The 19,147-nt window shown below is 37.1% G+C and overlaps 1 protein-coding gene across 3 annotated transcripts in view; it reads left to right on the top strand.

The window, feature by feature from the left end:
• RASA2 (RAS p21 protein activator 2) overlaps positions 1-19,147 on the top strand; it is a gene marked incomplete at its 3' end in the record, with an annotated part of 119,401 nt that overhangs the window by 47,380 nt on the left and 52,874 nt on the right. For all 3 annotated transcript variants that reach the window (XM_082624395.1, XM_082624396.1, XM_082624397.1), the window contains exons 5-7: positions 661-737; positions 16,678-16,761; positions 18,642-18,714. In XM_082624395.1, the coding sequence (XP_082480521.1) occupies positions 661-737; positions 16,678-16,761; positions 18,642-18,714 (234 nt within the window). The remainder of the gene's footprint in view (positions 1-660; positions 738-16,677; positions 16,762-18,641; positions 18,715-19,147) is intronic.

Raw genomic sequence — 19,147 nt, forward strand, 5'->3', positions numbered from 1 at the left:
TATCCCATTTTTTCATCGTGCTCTTGGCCATATATTGTTATCTTTTATTTATTGTCTGCCCAACGAGATTGCGAGTTCTTATAATCAGTGACTTTGTTTTATACTGCTTTGGATTCCTACCCACTCCCGCAGTGCCTCCTAAAATGTAGTAGATATTCCATACATCTTAATTATTTGAGAAAAGTAAGTGTTGGCAAATTGAATCTTACTAGCTTTAACTTAGTTTTATTGTTTTAGAATTGTATGATTTCTCTGTCTTTTAATGATACTGTCTCTATACTTATTATCTTCTCTGGAAAAAGCATTCTACATCTTGTAATTTGCTAAATTCAAAATTTCCTAAATCATAAGTTTTATCTTTCTTTTTGATTCATGATAATTGAGATAAATATTTGTTGAACTGGGCATAAAATTCTTAAATTTAATACCACGTGTGATAGAAGCATTTGACTGCTTATTTTTCAGATTTTGATCTACATTGTTGGTTATTAGTCATTTAACAAGTATTTAATGGAGACAAAGCCATGTGCTAAGGATCACTAGTATTTAGTTAGTGAATAACTAAATATTATGGCTACCATTTGAAAAAGTACATACCTTTAATTAATATTTTATCTGTAAAATAGACTTCTCAGTTTGTAATTTTTTTTTTCATTATAGGGTAAAGTTCACCTTGAATTAAAACTGAATGAACTGATAACAGAAAATGGAACTGTGTGCCAGCAGCTTGTTGTACAGTAAGCATATTTCTTTTACCAAAGTCAACTAGATATAATTCTCCATTTTGTATTCTTTGAATTTTAAGCCAACTCCTTATTTTAAATACTTTAGAAATTTTTTTCAGAAATGAACTCTGCTATGCCATTCCTTTATTAATTTGTTTTCCACTTTATTTTCTCACATCTAGTCTACTCAGATTACATATGATAAGTCATTAATTCATTCAACCAGTATTTATGTAATGTGTGTTACATGATAGATATAGGATCACAGATAAACGTGTCTAACCACCTAGCAGCAACGAGTCGGAAAAGCTTCCCAGTAGAGGGCCTCTAGAAACTCTAGATATAACACAGCAGAGCATTAGGGACCTTGGGGCTAAAACTAAATGTGTACCTTGAGATTACCAGTATTGATTCTCACCTACTTTGAATTCCCTTTTTCCCCTTTTCTCTCAACTTATTTTTATCACCCCGACTCTAATCTTCTAACTGTTCTGGAAATCTGTTTCAGCCCAATCCTCCACCTTTTCCCTCTCACCCAAACCTTTCCTCTGTGTTGTCAACAAACAATGGGATATCCCTGACTTCTGAATGTTTTCTCTCTTTGTCTTAACTGATACGTGAATATCCCCTGAAGTACTGTTTCCTCTACTGCCTTCTCAGTGTGAGGCTATGTATTCTACCATACCCATATGCCTTAGAGCCAGGGAGTAGGGTCAGTATTGCTCTCCTACTTCTGCTCCAGACTATAATTTATTCTCCTAATTATGAACACCCCAGATCCTTTGAGGTATTCTCTCTATATATAAATATACATATTGATATTTATATGCTTATATATATACATAAAATACTATATATAATATTACTCTATTTTTTCTGAACTCTTTTAAAGAAGGTTGCACATATTATGATCCTTAATGTATCCGCGTGTATTTCCTAAGAAAAGGGATATTCTCTTAAATATAATATTTAAATGTACTTTAGTACAGTTATCAAATTCAGGAAATTTAACATTGTTACAATAAAAGTATAATCTGTAGTTTTTATATTTCAATACTTTAATCTACAGTTACAATATTTCACTTTTGTCAACTGTTCCAATAATGTCCTTTAAGACACTTTTTTTCTCTCCAAGAAAGGATACAGTTCAAGATTATGTATTATATTCAGTTGTCATGTCTCTCATCTCCTTAACCTGTACTTTTAGCTATTCTTTGTCTTTCATGGTAGTGAGATTTTTGAAGAATACAGGCCAGTTGTTTTTTCACATGTTCCTCAGTTTGGATTTACCTACTAAAAACAGGATTTGTTTACAATTTTTCCCCCTAGACTGAGAGTATATAGTGAAAGTATTTGGATTACTCTCTGCCCTGCTCAGTTCAGTTATGCTGTACATTTGAAATACAGTTAATTAGATTGATTTGGTTTGCATTTAGTTTAATGTTGTTTTCCCCCATCCTTGTTGGTTTACTTTTATTTTACTGAATATGTAGACTATCAGGATGACTTCAGAAGTCAGAACTATACCAAAAGGCATTACTCAGAGATGTGTTCAGTCCCCTCTCTTTTTATCCAGCTCTAGGCAACCATGATCTGTTTTCTCTCCTTATAGTTTTCATCTTTTCCAAAATATCATATGAACAGATCTATATAATATATAGTCTCTTGTGTCTTTTACTTAGCATGCTTTTGAGATTCATCCACATTATGTATCAGGAGTTCATCCTTTTTTAGTTACTATTTTCTTTGTTCCTTGCCATAACTTGGTAGATACTGTTGTCCTCGTTTTACAGATGACAAAACGATGCACAGATGGGTTAAATAAGCCCAGGTTCGTACAGGGAGAGTAGAGCCTGGATTTGAACTCTGGCAGTTTGATTTTTTTTTTTTTTAAATTTTGAGACAGTCATAGATTTGCAAGAAATTGCAAAGTGCAGAGATTCTTCACTTAGTTTCCTTCAGTGGTTACATCTTACATAACTATAAATACAGTATAAAAACCGGAAAATTGACATTGTATAGTGACAGGGTATCATTTTATCATATGTGTAGATTTGTGTAACCACCACCACAATCAAGATACAAAACTATTTTATCACTGTAAATATTTCCCTCATGCTACCCCTTTATAGTCACACCCACTCCTTCCCCACCCCCATCCCTAATCTTTTGCAACCTCTAATCTGTCTCTGTATCTAAAATTTTGTCATTTCAAAAGTCTTATGTAAATGGACTCTTAATAGTTTGTGACTTTTTTTTTTTTTTTTTTTTGCTGTACACGGGTCTCTCACTGTTGTGGCCTCTCCCATTGCGGAGCACAGGCTCCGGACGCACAGGCTCAGCGGCCATGGCTCATGGGCCCAGCCGCTCCAGGGCATGTGGGATCTTCCCGGACCGGGGCACGAACCCGTGTCCCCTGCATCGGCAGGCGGACTCTCAACCACTGCGCCACCAGGGAAGCCCTGTGACTTTTTGAGATTGGCTTTTTTTCACTCAGATCCAGCCAGTTGTGCACAAGTTTCTTAAAGATTGAATACAGTTGCGTCACTTTTTAAAATCTGTTTTGCCAATTTCTGTCTTTTATTTAGTGAATTTATACATTTACTTATAATATAATTATGGATATGTTAGGCTTAAGTCCACCATCTTATTTTTTGTTTTCTGTCCCCTCTGTTTTCTTTTTCCTGTGGGTTACTTGAACATTGTTTAGAATTACATTTTGATTTATCTATAGTGTTTTTTTAATCTATAGTGTATCTCTTTGTATAGTTTTTTTAGTGGTTGCTTTAGGTATTACATTGTACATGTGTAACTTATAGTCTACTGGTGTTGACATTTTAGCGGTTAGAATAAAATGTAGAAACCTTGCCTTTTAATCCTCCACCATTTGTAATATAATTGTGTTAATTATTTCCTGTGCAACAGTGAAAACCACATCAAAGTGTTATAATTTTTCTTTCAGTTATTAACACAGTTTAGAAAAGAAGAGAATTCTAGGTCTATTGTATTTACTCATATTTTTGCTCTTTCCATATTCTTTCCTTCCTGTCATTTCAGGATCCCTTCTTTTATCACTGTCTTTATGTGTAGAGAATTTCCTCTTACCACTGTTTTTAGGATAGGTCTACTGGTGACACATTCTTTTAGTTTTTCTTCATCTGAGAATGTCTTGATTTTTTTCTTGATTCCTGAAAGATATTTTCACTGGATATAGAATTCTTGGTTGATAGTCCTTTTTTTTTTTTTTTTCAGCACATGAAAAATGTACCACTTCCTCTGGCCTCCATGTTTTTTTGTGTGTGTGTGTGGTACGCAGGCCTCTCACTGTTGTGGCCTCTCCCGTTGCGGAGCACAGGCTCCGGATGCACAGGCCCAGCGGCCATGGCTCACAGGCCCAGCCGCTCCGTGGCATGTGGGATCTTCCCAGACCGGGGCACGAACCCGTTTCCCCTGCATCGGCAGGTGGACTCTCAACCACTGCGCCACCAGGGAAGCCCAGGTTATTATATTTTTAAGTCCTAAAATTTCCATTTGGTTCTTCTTTATATCTTTATTTCCTTGGTGAGACTTACTATTTTTTTTGCTGAAACTTTCTATTTTTTCATTTATTTCAAACATGTTCATAATTGCTCATGGAATCATTTTTATGGTGGCTGCTTTCACGTTTTTGTCAGATAAGTCCAACATCCATGTTACCTCAGTCTTGTCATCTGCCAGTTGTCTTTTCTCATTTAAGTTGGAGATTGTCTGGTTTTTCATATGTGGAATGGTTTTCAGTTCTATCCTGGACATTTTGGGTATTATATAATGAGACTCTAGATCTTGTTTAAATCTTCTCTTTGAGCCAGGCTCCTCTGACCCTCTGCTGGTGGGGGAAGAGGAGTCCCAGTTTCATTACTGTCAGGTAGAGGTAGAAGTCTAGGTTCCTGACCCAGCCGCTCCCGATAACCCTGGGGGAAGAGTCAGAAGTGTTCCTTGTTACTGCTGAACGAAAGTCATAGTTCACGCTCCCCTTAATTCCTTCCTGTTAACCACTTTGGTGGGACAGGGAGGAGTGCCTTACTACTGCTCCGCGTGGCCTCCACTGACACCCTGGTCGGGGGGAGTTAGTTACCCCTAGAAAGCGGTGAAAGTCTTGCCTTCCCACTCAGCATTCTCTGACACCACCCTGGCGTGGAGGGAGAGGAGTGCCTCGTTGGTGCTGGCTGGTGATGGAAATCCAGGCTCCTCGTGTGGTCCCTACTGACTCCATGGGAAGAAGGGGCTCATTACAACCTGTCAGAGGTACAAGTCTAGGCTCTCCCCTCAACTGCTGGCCTTTGTTGATGGGGGGTGAGGGTGGATCCACAGTGTTTCTCATGGTGTTTGATTGGAGTAGATGGTTGTTGTCTAAAAATGGTTTCTATCTTGCTAAGCTGCCCAGTTCCTGGTCCTTTGGCTAGAGAAAGCTGGCTTTTCTTAGGGCATTTTGTTGTCTGCTCCCATTGGTGGGTGTTTCTGGGTTGGTAGCTTCTCTAGCCCTCAGTCTGGGATGTATAAAGTGTAAGAAAGCCCAGGGAATTCACTGCTGGGTTCCAGTTTCCTTGGGTCCCCAGATCTCTAATTGGCTTGCCTTCTTCTCTTCACCTTTCAGTTTTCTTATGTTTGTTTAACATCTAGGGTTTTTAGCAATGCTTAATGGGAAGAAGAAGGAGGTATGCATGTACTTCATCTTGTCCTAGAACTGGAAACCAGTCCATTTCTTTTTACTTACAAATAGTGTTCCTTTGTATGGAATTTGTTTACCCATTCACCAGTTGATGGATATTTGAATTGTTTCCCATTTGAGGCTATTATAAAGAAAACTGCTGTAAATGTTCACAAACAGGTCTGTATGTGGACATACGCTGATCTGCATTCTTTTCTTCCTTCTCTTTTTCACTTAAGCCTCCACTGTCCATATTCACTGTCCATACAGCAACAGAACTCCAGTAGTAGTTTTGTGGAACTTATTGCTGATTTCTCAACTTCAGAGGTATTTGAAGTTTGTGGTATTTTCGTTTTTTCAGTAATGCTCAAGGCATGGTTTTATGTATTGTTCTCTTTGTGCTCCTTGCTGAACTACAGTTTTGGGGAGTAGTGTGTGGAAAGGTTCATATCCCAGCAGTTGCTATTATTCTCCAGACCTGGAAACTCCCCACTGTAGCATTTCCTGAACTTGAGTAAGACCTCCATCCGCTAATCTCTACCACATTCTTACCTGCTCCTATTTTTACTTTCTTCTAGGTCTTTTTCTATAATCTGTCACTATAGTTATTTTCTTACAGTTTCCCTAAACTCCCCTGATCTTCTCTTCCTTTTATATTTATATCCCTTTTATATGAATGAACTCAACTTCTTCTGTGTTCAGTCTGCACCTGAATATTGCTGGAGAAAATCACACAGAAAGACTAATTTTACTTTAAATTCATGATCACAAACCTCACATGGATACTTACAACTATCACGGAGTTTTACTGTGCTTCTCTAATACACCTATGAGATTTTGCATCACTACAGACTGCAAATTGGTCACATCTTCCTGAATCCAAATCTGCAAACCTGTATTGGCCTCCATCTTTTTGTCCTTATGTTTTAGTCGATGAGGTGCTCCTTTTCTTGTTGGGAGTGAATTCTTCCATCTGAACTCTGGATTCTTTCTCTTTCCCCTACAAAGGACTTTGCTCCTTTAGCTATCCCTTCTTCTGTTTCATCAGCTTTACTTGCTCTTTTAGATTGTTCTCACCAGCATGTAAACATGTTCTAGGATCTTCCATTCTAAAAGACATGCCTTCCCAGACCTCATCTCCAGCCCCCTCTCCCAGCTACCATCCCCATTTCTCTGCTCTCCTTTGAATGCAGACTTCTCAAAGATTGTCTAATAGATATGGGTGTGTGTGTGTGTGTGTGTGTGTGTGTATACACTAGCTCTGAGTGTTCACTGAGAAGGCCTGCAAACAGTGTCATCCCAGTAGCAATGAGCATACTTAGCACCCATATCTTGATTTCTAAATACCATTCTCTAGTCAGCACTATGCACTAGATCTTTCTGTGATGATGAAAATGTTTATGTCTTAACTGTCCAATATGGTGGCCACGAGCTTTGTGTGGCTTATTAAAAACTTGTAATATGACTAGTGCAACTAAAGAGCTAAATTTTAAATTTTAATTAATTATAATTTAAATAGCTAAATGTGGCCAATGGCTACAGTATTAGAACTGCTCCAATAAAAAGAACGTGGAGGGGTTTTGTTTTGTTTTGTTTTGTCTTTTTAGCAGTGACTAGTTTCCAGGTTTGGGCAGAGAAAAATACAAGATGAGCCCAGAGCATCTATGGAATCAGAAAGTAAGGAATTGCTCAAAAAATAATGAGGGCATGTGGAAAGGATGTTGAAGTCAACTTGAAAGAGCTCCAAATAACCAAATCTGGGACAATTTGATCATCAAAATAAATAATGATAATAATGGATTAAAACCTGTAGAATAAAATAAATATCCATGAGCCAATGCTGATGTAACAATTAAGTAAATACATGGGAGAGAAAGGACTGCTTTTCCTTATTGATGAATATAGGACAAGTGATGGAAATAGAAACATCACTATTAGCAAACACTACAATAATAATTAGTACAGGGACGAATCATCTAGAGATGCCAAGTAAGTGAGCATAAGTGTAATGACAAACAACATATATGCATAGTCTCAAAGAATAACCCTATAAGATGTCGGATAGGTACCATCTTAACTGAGTGATCAAAGTTAATGTCACTGATAATGAGACATTCAGTACCTCCTGTTAATTTGCATTGAGAAGGATACCAAGACACATAACCTCAATGTAATCATGAACAGACATCAGACAAGTTCAATTTAAGGAATATTCTACAAAATAACTGGCCAGTACTGGCAAGATCATGGGGCAAAGCAGGAAAAGTAAGGAACTGTTTTAGGATGGAGGGGACTAAGGAGACATGACAGCTAAATACAACTTGCTATTTATTATTAACTAATATCATATCAATGTTAGTTTCATGCTTCTATAATTCTACTCTGATTACACAAAATGTTAACATTGGGTGATGGGTATACAGGAACTCTGCATATTATTTAACAACTTTTTGGAAGTCAGAAATTATTTCAAAATAAAAAGTTTTTAAAAAATTGTCTACACCTTATGCCTTCAACCCAGATCTTTTTTCTAGCTCCAGACTTACATGTCAGCCTACCTTCGATGTCTCACAGCGTTGCAAATTTAACACATTTAAAGCTGCAATATTGATTCTTGTATCTATCCAGCTCCTCCCCACAGCTCAAGCCAGAAATATGGGAGTCACTTAAAATCTTTTCTCCTCTCTCTCCCCCAAGATTGGATCTATTTCTTACTGATTCTATAAAAATTTTTCTTGAATTTTCTAATTTTTAATAATACTTACTGACATCTCCTTATTTCAAACCACCAATCATTTCTTACCTTGACTATTTCAATAATCTTTTAGCTGGTCTTCCAGTCTGCAATCCATTCTCTTTATAAGCAGCCCAGAGCAGTCTTCTGAAACATAAACTAGATCGTGGCAGTCCCCTGCTTAAACACTTAGTGATTTTTGCAGTGCTTTTAGAATAAAATCCAATCTCCTTACCGTGGCCCGTAAGAACCAGTGACCCGGCCTGCCTCTTTGATTTCATTTTGTGGTGTGCTTCCTCTTCATATGCTTGCTGGCCTTCTCTCACTTCTTCAAACGTGACATTACTCTTCCAGCTCAGAGATGTACATTTGCCTTTCCTTTTGCCTGGAATGCCGTTATGCCCATTCTTCTTCTAGCTGGTTCATTCTTGTCCTTTAAGTTTCAACTTAAATATCACTTACTCTAAAATAGGGTACCCTGTTCTTTTGCTTCCATAGCACTTGCCAGTATTTCTAATTGTTATTATTCTTCATTTATTGCTTGTTTTCTCTTTCTTCAGGTAGACTCTGTGCTCCATGAGGGCAGGGGCCATGTTTGTCTTATTCACCTCATGGCCCCAGCATCTGGCACTTAATAGGCACTAAATAAATTTTAAGGCAACTAAATGACGAAAGGTAACACTGTCTTCTTAAAGGATGAAGAGAAAGTAGCTTGCCTAGAAAAAGTGAGGTTTTTTTTTTTTTTCCCCCAGAAGGAAAGAATAGTATAGGCAGAAATATGGAGGCAAGAAACAGCATGGTGTTTGTGTGTGTGTATAATTAAAAGCAGTTTGATGTTGCCTAATATATGAACCTTGAGTCAGAGATTGGTCAGAAATTGGTAAATAGGCTGGAGCTAGATCTTAAGAGCCACGTATGTACCATGTGGCCTTATAAAACTTATATGAGCTTATGGAACTCTTGGAAGAGTGTAGACAATAGAGTGTGGACAAATTTGCATTTTAGGAAGATGAGATTTTTGACAGCAGTCAGTATAGAAAGGTGACTTTGAAGGGTGTCAGGGTGATCCGAGTCAGAGGTGATGGCTTCTGTGCCAGAGCAACAGTTGCAGGTGTGAGAAAAGAGGCCAGATGAAGTAATATTTAAGGAGTAGAATCATTGAAACTTACTGATTGATTAGATATAGAAAGTGAGGAGGAAGGAGAATTTAAGTGTGGCTCTAGATTTCTAGATCGTGTTGGTTGGTGGTGGTGGTATACACAATGAAGAGAAAATACTGGAAGAGAAGCTGCTTTAGTAAGAGATGGTAATGAGTTGAGTTTTAGCGGCTCTTGAACATCTAGGTAGGGATTTCCATCAGGCATTTAGATATAAAAATCTTTAACTCTGTGGTGAGAGCTCATATAGAAATGTATGGTTGATGGTAGTTGTGGCCATAAGAACAGATGTGGTAGAAATAGGCTTAAGGGAGGTTATGTAGCATAAAGAGAAGAGAGCAGTTGACTGAGAGCAAATCCAGCAGTAGACGTAGAAAACCATGTGAGGAAAACATGAAGGAGACAGATAGGTGACATGAGGGAAGTTAGGAGAGTGAGGGTCAAGGAAACCAAGAGAGAAGAGGGTTTCAAGGAGAGAGTGATCAGGAATATTGCGTGCAGCTAAGAAGTCCAGTGAGAGGAGCCCTGAAAAATATGGAGAGCATTTGACACTCAGTGGACCTTAATGAGGAGACTTTCCATAGAATGACAAATGCAGAAAAAGCTGGGTTTCAGTAGGGTGAGGAGTGAGTGGGGGGGTCAAGAAATTTGGAGAGAAAAACAAAAATTAGATAGGTACAGAATGACTTGAAGTCCAGGCAGTGATCTTTTTGCGGTACACGGGCCTCTCACTGTTGTGGCCTCTCCCGTTGCGGGGAACAGGCTCCAGACGCGCAGGCTCAGCGGCCATGGCTCACGGGCCCAGCCACTCCTGCAGCATGTGGGATCTTCCCGGACCGGGGCATGAACCCGTGTCCCCTGCATTGGCAGGCGGACTCTCAACCACTGCACCACCAGGGAGGCCCCTGGATACCTTTTATTTCTGCTTCTTACCTTATTGTACTGGCCAGAACCTCCAGTACGATGTTGAATAGAAGTTGTGAGAGCAGACATCCTTGTCTTATTCCTTATCTTAGAGGGAAAACCTTCAGTTTTTTACCAGTAAGTACAATGTTAGCCATCCTTCATCAGGTTGAGAAACTTCCCTTTTGTTCCTAGTTTGCTGAGAATTTTTATCAGGGATGGATATTCAAATGATCTTATGCTTTTTTTGTTTTCATCTGTTAATATGGTGAATCTTGTTGATTGATTTTTGAATGTTAAGCCAGCGTCCACTTGGTCGTGTTGTGTTAATATTGTCATGTATTGCTGGCTTTGATTTGCTGAAATTTTGTTAAGGATTTTTGCATCTCTGTTCATGAAGGATATTGGTCTGTACTTTTCTTTTCTTGTAATGTCTTTGTCTGGTTTTGCAATCAGGATATTAATGGTCTCTTTGAATGAATTGGGAAGTATTTTCTCTTCGATTTTCTGAGTTTCTATAGAATTGATGTAATTTAGTTTTTATATGATTAATATATGAATTCACAAGTGAAGCCATCTGGGCCTGGAATGTTTTTGTTTTGTTTTTTGTTGGAAAGGTTTTTAACCAGGAATTCAATTTCTTTAATAGATACATAATTGTTCAAAAAAATTTTTTTAGTAATTTTGGTAGTTTGTATCTTTCAAGGAATTTGACCATTTAATCTGAGTTATACAATTCTTTGTATAAAGTTGTTCAGTTATTCCTTTTTATCCCTTTAATATGTGTAGACTTCATGGTGATGTCCTAATGTTGGTAATTTGTGTCTTCACTCTTTTTTTCCTTATCAGTGTAGCTAGAGGCTTATCAATTTTAATGACCTTCTTAAAGAAATGGCTTTTGATTTTATTGTTTTTTATATATTTTCTGTTTTCTCTTTTATTGATTTTCACTTTTATTATTTCTATTTATTTTGGGTTTAATTTGCTCTTCTTTTTAAAGTTTCTTTTGATTGATGCTGAGGTCAGTGATTGGAAATCTTTCTTCTTTCCTTAGTGCTATCCATTTTCATCTAAGTACTACTTTAGCTGGATCCCACAAATGTTGATATACTGAGTTTTCACTTTCATTCATTTAAAAATACTTCATAATTTTTCTTTTATTTTTTGACCCATGGGATTATTTAGAGGTAAGTTAATTTTGTTTCCAAATATTTGAGGATTTTCCAGATACCTTTTTGTTGCTGATTTCTAATTTAATTCCACTGTTGTCAACATATTTTGTATGATCTGAATACTTTAAAGTTTACCAAAACTTATTTTTTTCCCCAAAATATAGTTTATGTTTTGTGTGCATTTGAAGAGTGTTTTCTGCTTTTGGTGGATACACTGTTTTTTATAAATGTTAATTATGTTAGGTTGGTTGACAGTATTGTTTAAACTTTCATTCTTAATTGCTTTATTGGGTGTTGAAATCACCAACTATTTGTGGATTTGTCAGTTTCTCCCTGCAGTTCTATCAGTTTTTGCTTCATTTGTTTTACAGCTATAATAGGAACTTAACATTTAGGATTTTTATGCCTGCTTGATAAATTGAACTCATTATTATAAAATAACCCTCTTTATTCTAATATTGGTAATATTCTTTGTTGCAAAATCTACTTTGATATTAATATAGCCACTCTGGCTGCCTGGCTGGCTGGTTTACTTGCCTTCTTCCTTTTTTTCATGTTTCTAAATTTAATATTACAAGATTTTTAATCTAACTTTGATTTTATACTGGTATCTCTTTCCTCTAACATTGAAAATCTTAATCCCTAACTTTACATAAATATTTAACAACATAATTATTTATTTACCTTATCTTCGAAGATATAGACAATAGATTCAAAATAATTGTACCAGTATTACCACTGATAATTAGGTTACTGAATGAAGTTTTAGAGGTCTTGCTGCTGTTTGTTCTAAGAATATAGAATATATCGCTAAGGATATAGAATCAAATACTGTGCTCTAGTCCTTTGAACTAATTCCCTTTTTTTTGTGTGTGGTTTCTCAGGTTTGTTTTTGTTTACTTTTTAAGGGCTATTTCTTAAGTTTAATCTTACTTTTGAAATGTAAAAGTTTTCTATGTTGCCAAGCTCAAAACTATATAAAAGTATCTTTGAACAAGTCCATTCCCAGTCCTCTACCCTACTAACTCCTATATTTAAAAGTTTTGGCCTTTCTTTCCAGTATTTTTACAAGTATAAGCAAATAAATATATGCACATGTATAAATAAAAATTAAAATATATTCGTGGGCTTCCCTGGTGGCGCAGTGCTTGGGAGTCCGCCTGCCGATGCAGGGGACTCAGGTTCGTGCCCCAGTCCGGGAGGATCCCACATGCCACGGAGCGGCTGGGCCCGTGAGCCATGGCCGCTGAGCCTGTTGCGTCCAGAGCCTGTGTTCCGCAACGGGAGAGGCCACAACAGTGAGAGGCCCACGTACCGCAAAAAAAAAAAAAAAAAAAAAAAATTCGTGTTTCTCACTCCATTCTGTAACTTCCTCTTTTTTCAGTTAAGAATATATCCTGAAGATCACTCCATATCAGAGTAATTAGAGAATAGAGATTTACCTCATTCTTTTTGACAACTACATAAAATTCCATCCTATAGATACTGTAATTCATTCAGCTAGACCCTTGCTAATGGACATTTGGTTTGTTATTACCCATTAAATCAGCTTTCTTTTAATTAGTATGGTTTATATTTTTCCACTTTTTTTACTTTTAACTTAATTTTATCTTATATTTAAAGGAGTCTTAAAGTCAGTGTATAATTTTTTTGTCCTATCTGAAAATCTCTGCTTTTTAATTGGCATGCTTAGGCCATTTACATATCTATGTAAGGTGTCTGTTACTCTGTCTTCATGTTTACTCATCTTTTCTTCTGCCATATCTAATCTTCTGTGAATGCCACTCAGTGTGTTTTTCATGTCAAACCATGTAGACTTTCAAAATTTAATGTCTTCTGTGTCTTTACCAAACATATGAAACATAGTTATAATAACTATTTTCATGTCCTTGTCTACTAATTCTATCAACTGTGTCATTTCTGGATCAGTTACTCCTGATTTGTTTTTCTTTTTCATCATGGGTTGTGTTTTCTTGGTTCTTTGTGTTCCTGATTATTTTCTGTTGGTTGCTAGATATTGTGACGTTGCTAGATATTTTTTTATTCCTATGAATATACTTGAAGACTTAGTTACTTGGAAATAGTTTGATTCATTTGTGGTTTGCTTATAAGCTTTGTTAGCTGGAACAAGAGTGGCCTTTAGTCTGGGACTAATATTTTCCCACTACTGAAGCAGCACCCATAGTTACCAGCTTTTTACTGTGGCCCATGCGATCTCTTGTTAGTCATTTGTGGGCTTCTGGAACTGTTCCCTCTGCTCTTTTCTAATGGTTCTTTCCCCAGCCTCAGATAGTTTCCTCACATGTATATGTTTATCAGCACTCAGCTGGAGACTCCGGTTATGGGTGGGTCAGGGAGCCAGTTCTTTTGTAGCTCTCTGGAGGTTTCTTTCTCTCTGTGCAGCTGTCTTCCCTCCAGTACTGTGCCCTGGGAACTCTAGTCACTTTGGCCTTCCCCAGCTGACAGCCCTTTCTTTCTTCTCAGGGAGACCATCTAACAGTAGGCTGGGACAGTTAGAGGGCTCACTTTGTTTATTCCCCCCATCAGAGATCACTGTCCTGAGCTGCTGATACTACCCTTTTTTTTTTTTTTTTAAGTGTTTGAGGTGGGAGGATATATCTGTTCCCTGTTACTCCCTGTACTACGTACTCCTGTATGTAGAAGTTAATATTTGTCTTTTATTTAAAAAAAAAAAATCCAAGGAAAACAATCAGATCATTCTGTATTATAAACAAGTCTGGACTAAACTTATTTTCCTTTGTAATTCCTAAAAAATGTGTCAATATCAAATACGTTATGTGTCATATATAAATAAAATACAAGATAATTTAGCATACTAAGTTTATTTTAACATTCATTTTCAGCTTATCCATGGTTTATGACGTGAAATTGCTTGATTTACCAATTAGAAGAATAGTTGTATCCTAGGTAATTAGGAAAATATTTCATAACATACGTAGCAGATAAAATAATCTGTATTTAATAATACTACTTGTGTGTCAGAAAACCCAATTTTTATACTTAGATTTAAAAATTAAGAGTACTTCTGATTATTTTTATAGACTCACACTTTTGGATTATGGGTATTTTTTTTTGGTTTGTGGGTATTCTTATAGAAGTGTTTGTATACTGAACAGCATTTTTCTCTTTTTTTAAATAAATTTATTTATTTTATTTATTTATTATTTTTCGCTACGTTGGGTCTTCATTACTGTTCATGGGCTTTCTCTAGTTGCAGCGAGCGGGGGCTACTCTTCATTGCGGTGAGTGGGCTTCTCATTGCAGTGGCTTCTCTTGTTGAAGAGCATGGGCTCTAGGCACGTGGGCTTCAGTAGTTGCAGCACGCAGGCTCAGTAGTTGTGGCGCGCGGGCTTAGTTGCTCCGCGGCATGTGGGATCTTCCCGGACCAGGGCTCAAACCCGTGTCCCCTGCTTTGGCAGGCAGGTTCTTAACCACTGCACCACCAGGAAAGTCCCCATTATTCTCATTTTTAAAAAATTTTATTTTAAAAAACATATTTATTTATTTATTTGTTTGTTTGTTTTTGGCTGTGTTGTGTCTTTGTTGCTGTGCGCGGGCTTTCTCTAGTTGCGGTGAGCGGGGGCTACTCTTCATTGCAGTGCACGGGCTTCTCATTGCGTTGGCTTCTCTTGTTGCGGAGCACGGGCTCTAGGTGCGCGGGCTTGAGCAGTTGTGGCACGTGGGCTTCGAGTAGTTGTGGCACGCGGGCTCCATAGTTGTGGTTTGTGAGCTCTAGAGCGCAGGCTCAGTAGTTGTGGCGCACAGGCTTAGTTGCTCTGCAGCATCTTCCCAGACCAGGCTCGAACCCGTGTCCCCGGCACTGGCAGGTGGATTCTTAACCACTGTGCAACCAGGGAAGTCCTCTCAGTGTTTTTATACCTCATAAAATTATAGTGAATTTTTATGATTAAGATTTTACATAATTAGTGTTTACATGAGATAAATTTGGTATTAGAAGGAAAGTAATACAGTATATTCAGGCACAGTGGGACTGTAGGAGGACTTAAATTTTAGAAGTGGGGTTAAGAAAGTAGAAGTTGAGTCTTGGCCCACTTCTTACAAGTTGTATTAGCCTTATTTTGTTACTTTCTCACGTAAGCTTTTTGAGCCTTACTTTCTTCTTTAAAATGGCATGATGATACCCTTCTTAAAGGCAGTTGTGAGAGTTTGATGCATTTTGTGAAAATAAATAGTAAACTGCAAATACTCTGTCAAAATCGGGTATCATTTTGAGGTTTAGCCTGAGAAGTGTAAATTTCAAACAGTATGTACAGTGGGAAAATTTGACTGTACCCAGGCCTGACATTAATAATCAGAATTGTTATCTTGGCCTGTACTTTCTTCGGGTAGTTTCAGAAATTTTTTAAATTTGATTTTTGATACCCAATTTAATAGAAATGAGTCATATTATCATTTCTTTCTTTACTCGGCAGCACACCATTTGCACCTCACCCACGTATATGATCTGTGGGTTGTGGAGAGAAATTAGGATGTTGCTCAATAGCCCACATCTTTCAACAAAGAATACTTTTCACTAACACTCATGAGTTTCTTGTAGGCACTGGGAAATGCACACCCTTAGATGCTAAACTAAATTCGTGAACTCAATAAAGAGAAAATTTGAGGAGCAGGTCATTCAGTCAGATTCTGTGTTCTCTGTAAATACCAATGACTGTTGTCATGGAGTGGATGAGATGACCTTGGTTTTTATGGTCTAAAACTCCTTCTGCAGAATGATGCAGGAGCTGTTACTGAGAGTCAGAATAAGAGGCTGCAGAACTGTATGTGGCTTGCCCTTTATTTATGAATCAGATTTTAAGTGGAAACCACAGCTGTTTCCTTGTTTCTCATTCATGCTTTAGCAGAGGATATGATGCCACAGATTTGACTTGGTTTGTAGTGTCTCCTTTAAGGTTCACACAGCTTTCTTTTCCTTTTTAGAAGCCACAGTAGTTTTAATGTTATTATCAAACCACAGCGTGTACCTTGTTGGATAGACCTTGTGTATATCCAAATATTATTTGGTAGTCTCAGTACTGACTGTGGTGGTCTAGTCCTATTTGGAAATACAGCAAAAGTAAATAAATGCATATGTACATATGTTTGGGTAGGTGGTATGTAGGCATACAACTTCAGACATGTGGAAAACAATTTTAACCCTTTGAATGTATTAATTCGTATTTAAAGATAATGTTTTAGGTTGTTTAACTTGAATATAAATGTTTTATGTTGTTTAACTTGAATATAATAATGTTAATTTTTCTTTATTCTTCCTTAGTGTCAAGGCATGCCATGGGTTGCCTCTCATAAATGGACAAAGCTGTGACCCTTATGCAACAGTTTCTCTTGTGGGCCCTTCTAGGTAATGTTTATTGAATTAGTATTAGATTTTTAAGTTTTAAAGTTTAACAGTTACAAAATTAAAGTTCTAAGAGAACTTGCTGAATAGCTATTTATGACACAAAGTAACGAATGCTTTGAAAGAAAAATCTTCCGTTAGTTCTATTATTCACTTTCAAACAACCAACTCCTATTTTTATGAAAAAAAGTGAGTGCCATTTCAAATCTGTCAGACTCAGGCTATGGGGAGCAACCTGTGTTTTATAGTAGTTAAAATGTACTTAAAAACATAAACCTGACCTTCATTCATCATCAGCCTTCCTAGTTTCAAACGTCTTAGATTTTATTGCAGGTAGAATCCTGTTTTAATAAATGCTAGCTCAAAATAGCAAAGGAATTTCTATATTTTTATCTGGAAAACAACTCAGGACTAAAAATACCTTTTTTGCTCGTGGCATCTGTGCTGTACAGAGAGAATTCCAAGCTGTAGACAGACTGCTGAAGTACCAGAACATGGTGAAGTGCACTGTATCATTGATTTTAATTACTTATGATAATTTATGGAAAATCTATCACACTTTGTAGTATTTTCTGTTTTATAATTTCATTATGGTTTCTTTCAGAGCCTGACTAGTCTGAAATTTGTCTACAACTTGAAGGTTTAGAATCAGGAAACAAAGAGCATACTATTCCCTCTACACAAACACATGTATATACACATAGACATTCACTGCTTCTTCCCAACCGCAAGCTATGTATTCTTATTTTTTAGAAAATCACCAGTAAGTCACTTTGAAAAATGTATTTGTCCCTATGTATGTAAAGCACCATGCCTGGTACTTACTGGGTTCTCAAACAATAGTATCCTATTATTATTATAGATGGTTTTTTATTTAAAAATATAAAGCTGACCTGTTTGCTAAGCGCAGATACTCAATCCTATAACATTCATACTATCAGAGGGATTGAGTTTTGTGTGTTAAAAATGTTTAATCTAGTGGAGCTAGTTTTGGTTTTGGTTTATAATCAATACCTGATAGATTCTTTAGTGTAATTGCTTAGTAATGTACAGATAGAAATTATTTGGCTTGTGAATTTGTTCTAAAAAGTCACTGTTGGTTTTGATATTGTACTGTCATTTGGAGGATGTTACCATTGGCGGAGGCTGGGGAAAGGTTACATGGGACTTCCCTGTACATTTCTTTGCAACCTCCTCTCAATCTGTAATTATTTCAAAATAAAAAGTTTTTTTAAAAAGCCACATTATGGGGCTTCCCTGGTGGCGCAGTGGTTGAGCGTCCGCCTGCTGATGCAGGGGACACGGGTTCGTGCCCTGGTCCGGGAAGATCCCACATGCTGCGGAGTGGCTGGGTCCGGGAGCCATGGCCTCTGAGCCTGCGCGTCCGGAGCCTGTGCTCCGCAATGGGAGAGGCTACAACAGTGAGAGGCTCAAGTACCGCAAAAAAAAAAAAAAAAAGCCACATTGTGGCTGAAGCCCAAGAAGTAAACTAAGAATGCTTTTCGTGTTCCTCTGGTATTTTTCAGCATAGATAAAGGTACCCTGAATCTCATTGTCTTCCTTCTACCATTTATTTTGAGTTGCTTATATAATAGAATGTGTTATTAAAAACCCCTGAAGTAAGCTTGGCAGTCAATCTAGTATAACCATAGAATAATAAAATCTTGGCATATATCAGGTATACAAAATTTGTGTATTCTTTGATTTGAGGTTTTAGAGACACCTCAGTTTTTTTCCCCCAAGTAATATTTAAAGCTACTGCCTTCCCCGAGTCATCTTAACAGTTAAACAGAAAGAGGTCAGGCTCCCTGGTTGGAAATAGCATGTTTTATAATTGTGTACTATTAAGTTCTACAAGGTAAAACTCTACCACATTGGAACAGGAATGACCAAAAGAAGACAAAAGTAAAGAAGAAAACAAGCAATCCGCAGTTTAATGAAATCTTTTATTTTGAGGTAACATTTTGTTTTATTTAAATGTTAACATTTAATATTGAATGCTGATTTACTTCTTTTTTCAAATTCTGGCCATAGTCATAATTTTATTAACTAATGCAACTAAGCATTTCTAAGCAGTAGAACCACAGTGTAACACAGTAGAGGCCCAGTGCATAAAACAAATAATGGCAGAGCTCTGATTGATTTGAGGATGGGGAGGTCTAGGACCACACCTACTCTTCAGTCATCCTCAATATCACAGCCCCCTTCACACAGAACCCTACCTTATCCAGCCCCTGACCTAACATGCAGTGGCCCCAGGACTCTTGTGCAGAATATTATTTGAAAACCACTAGTTAAATAAGTACGATATCACTTGGTACATCTGGGTTCTGGTCCCAAATCACTACATGGGAGACTCAAATTTCTTATCTTGTAAAAGGATAATTTT

This window comes from Mesoplodon mirus (genome assembly GCF_964341445.2).
Source record: "Mesoplodon mirus genome assembly, chromosome: 6".
Lineage (NCBI taxonomy): Eukaryota > Metazoa > Chordata > Mammalia > Artiodactyla > Ziphiidae > Mesoplodon > Mesoplodon mirus.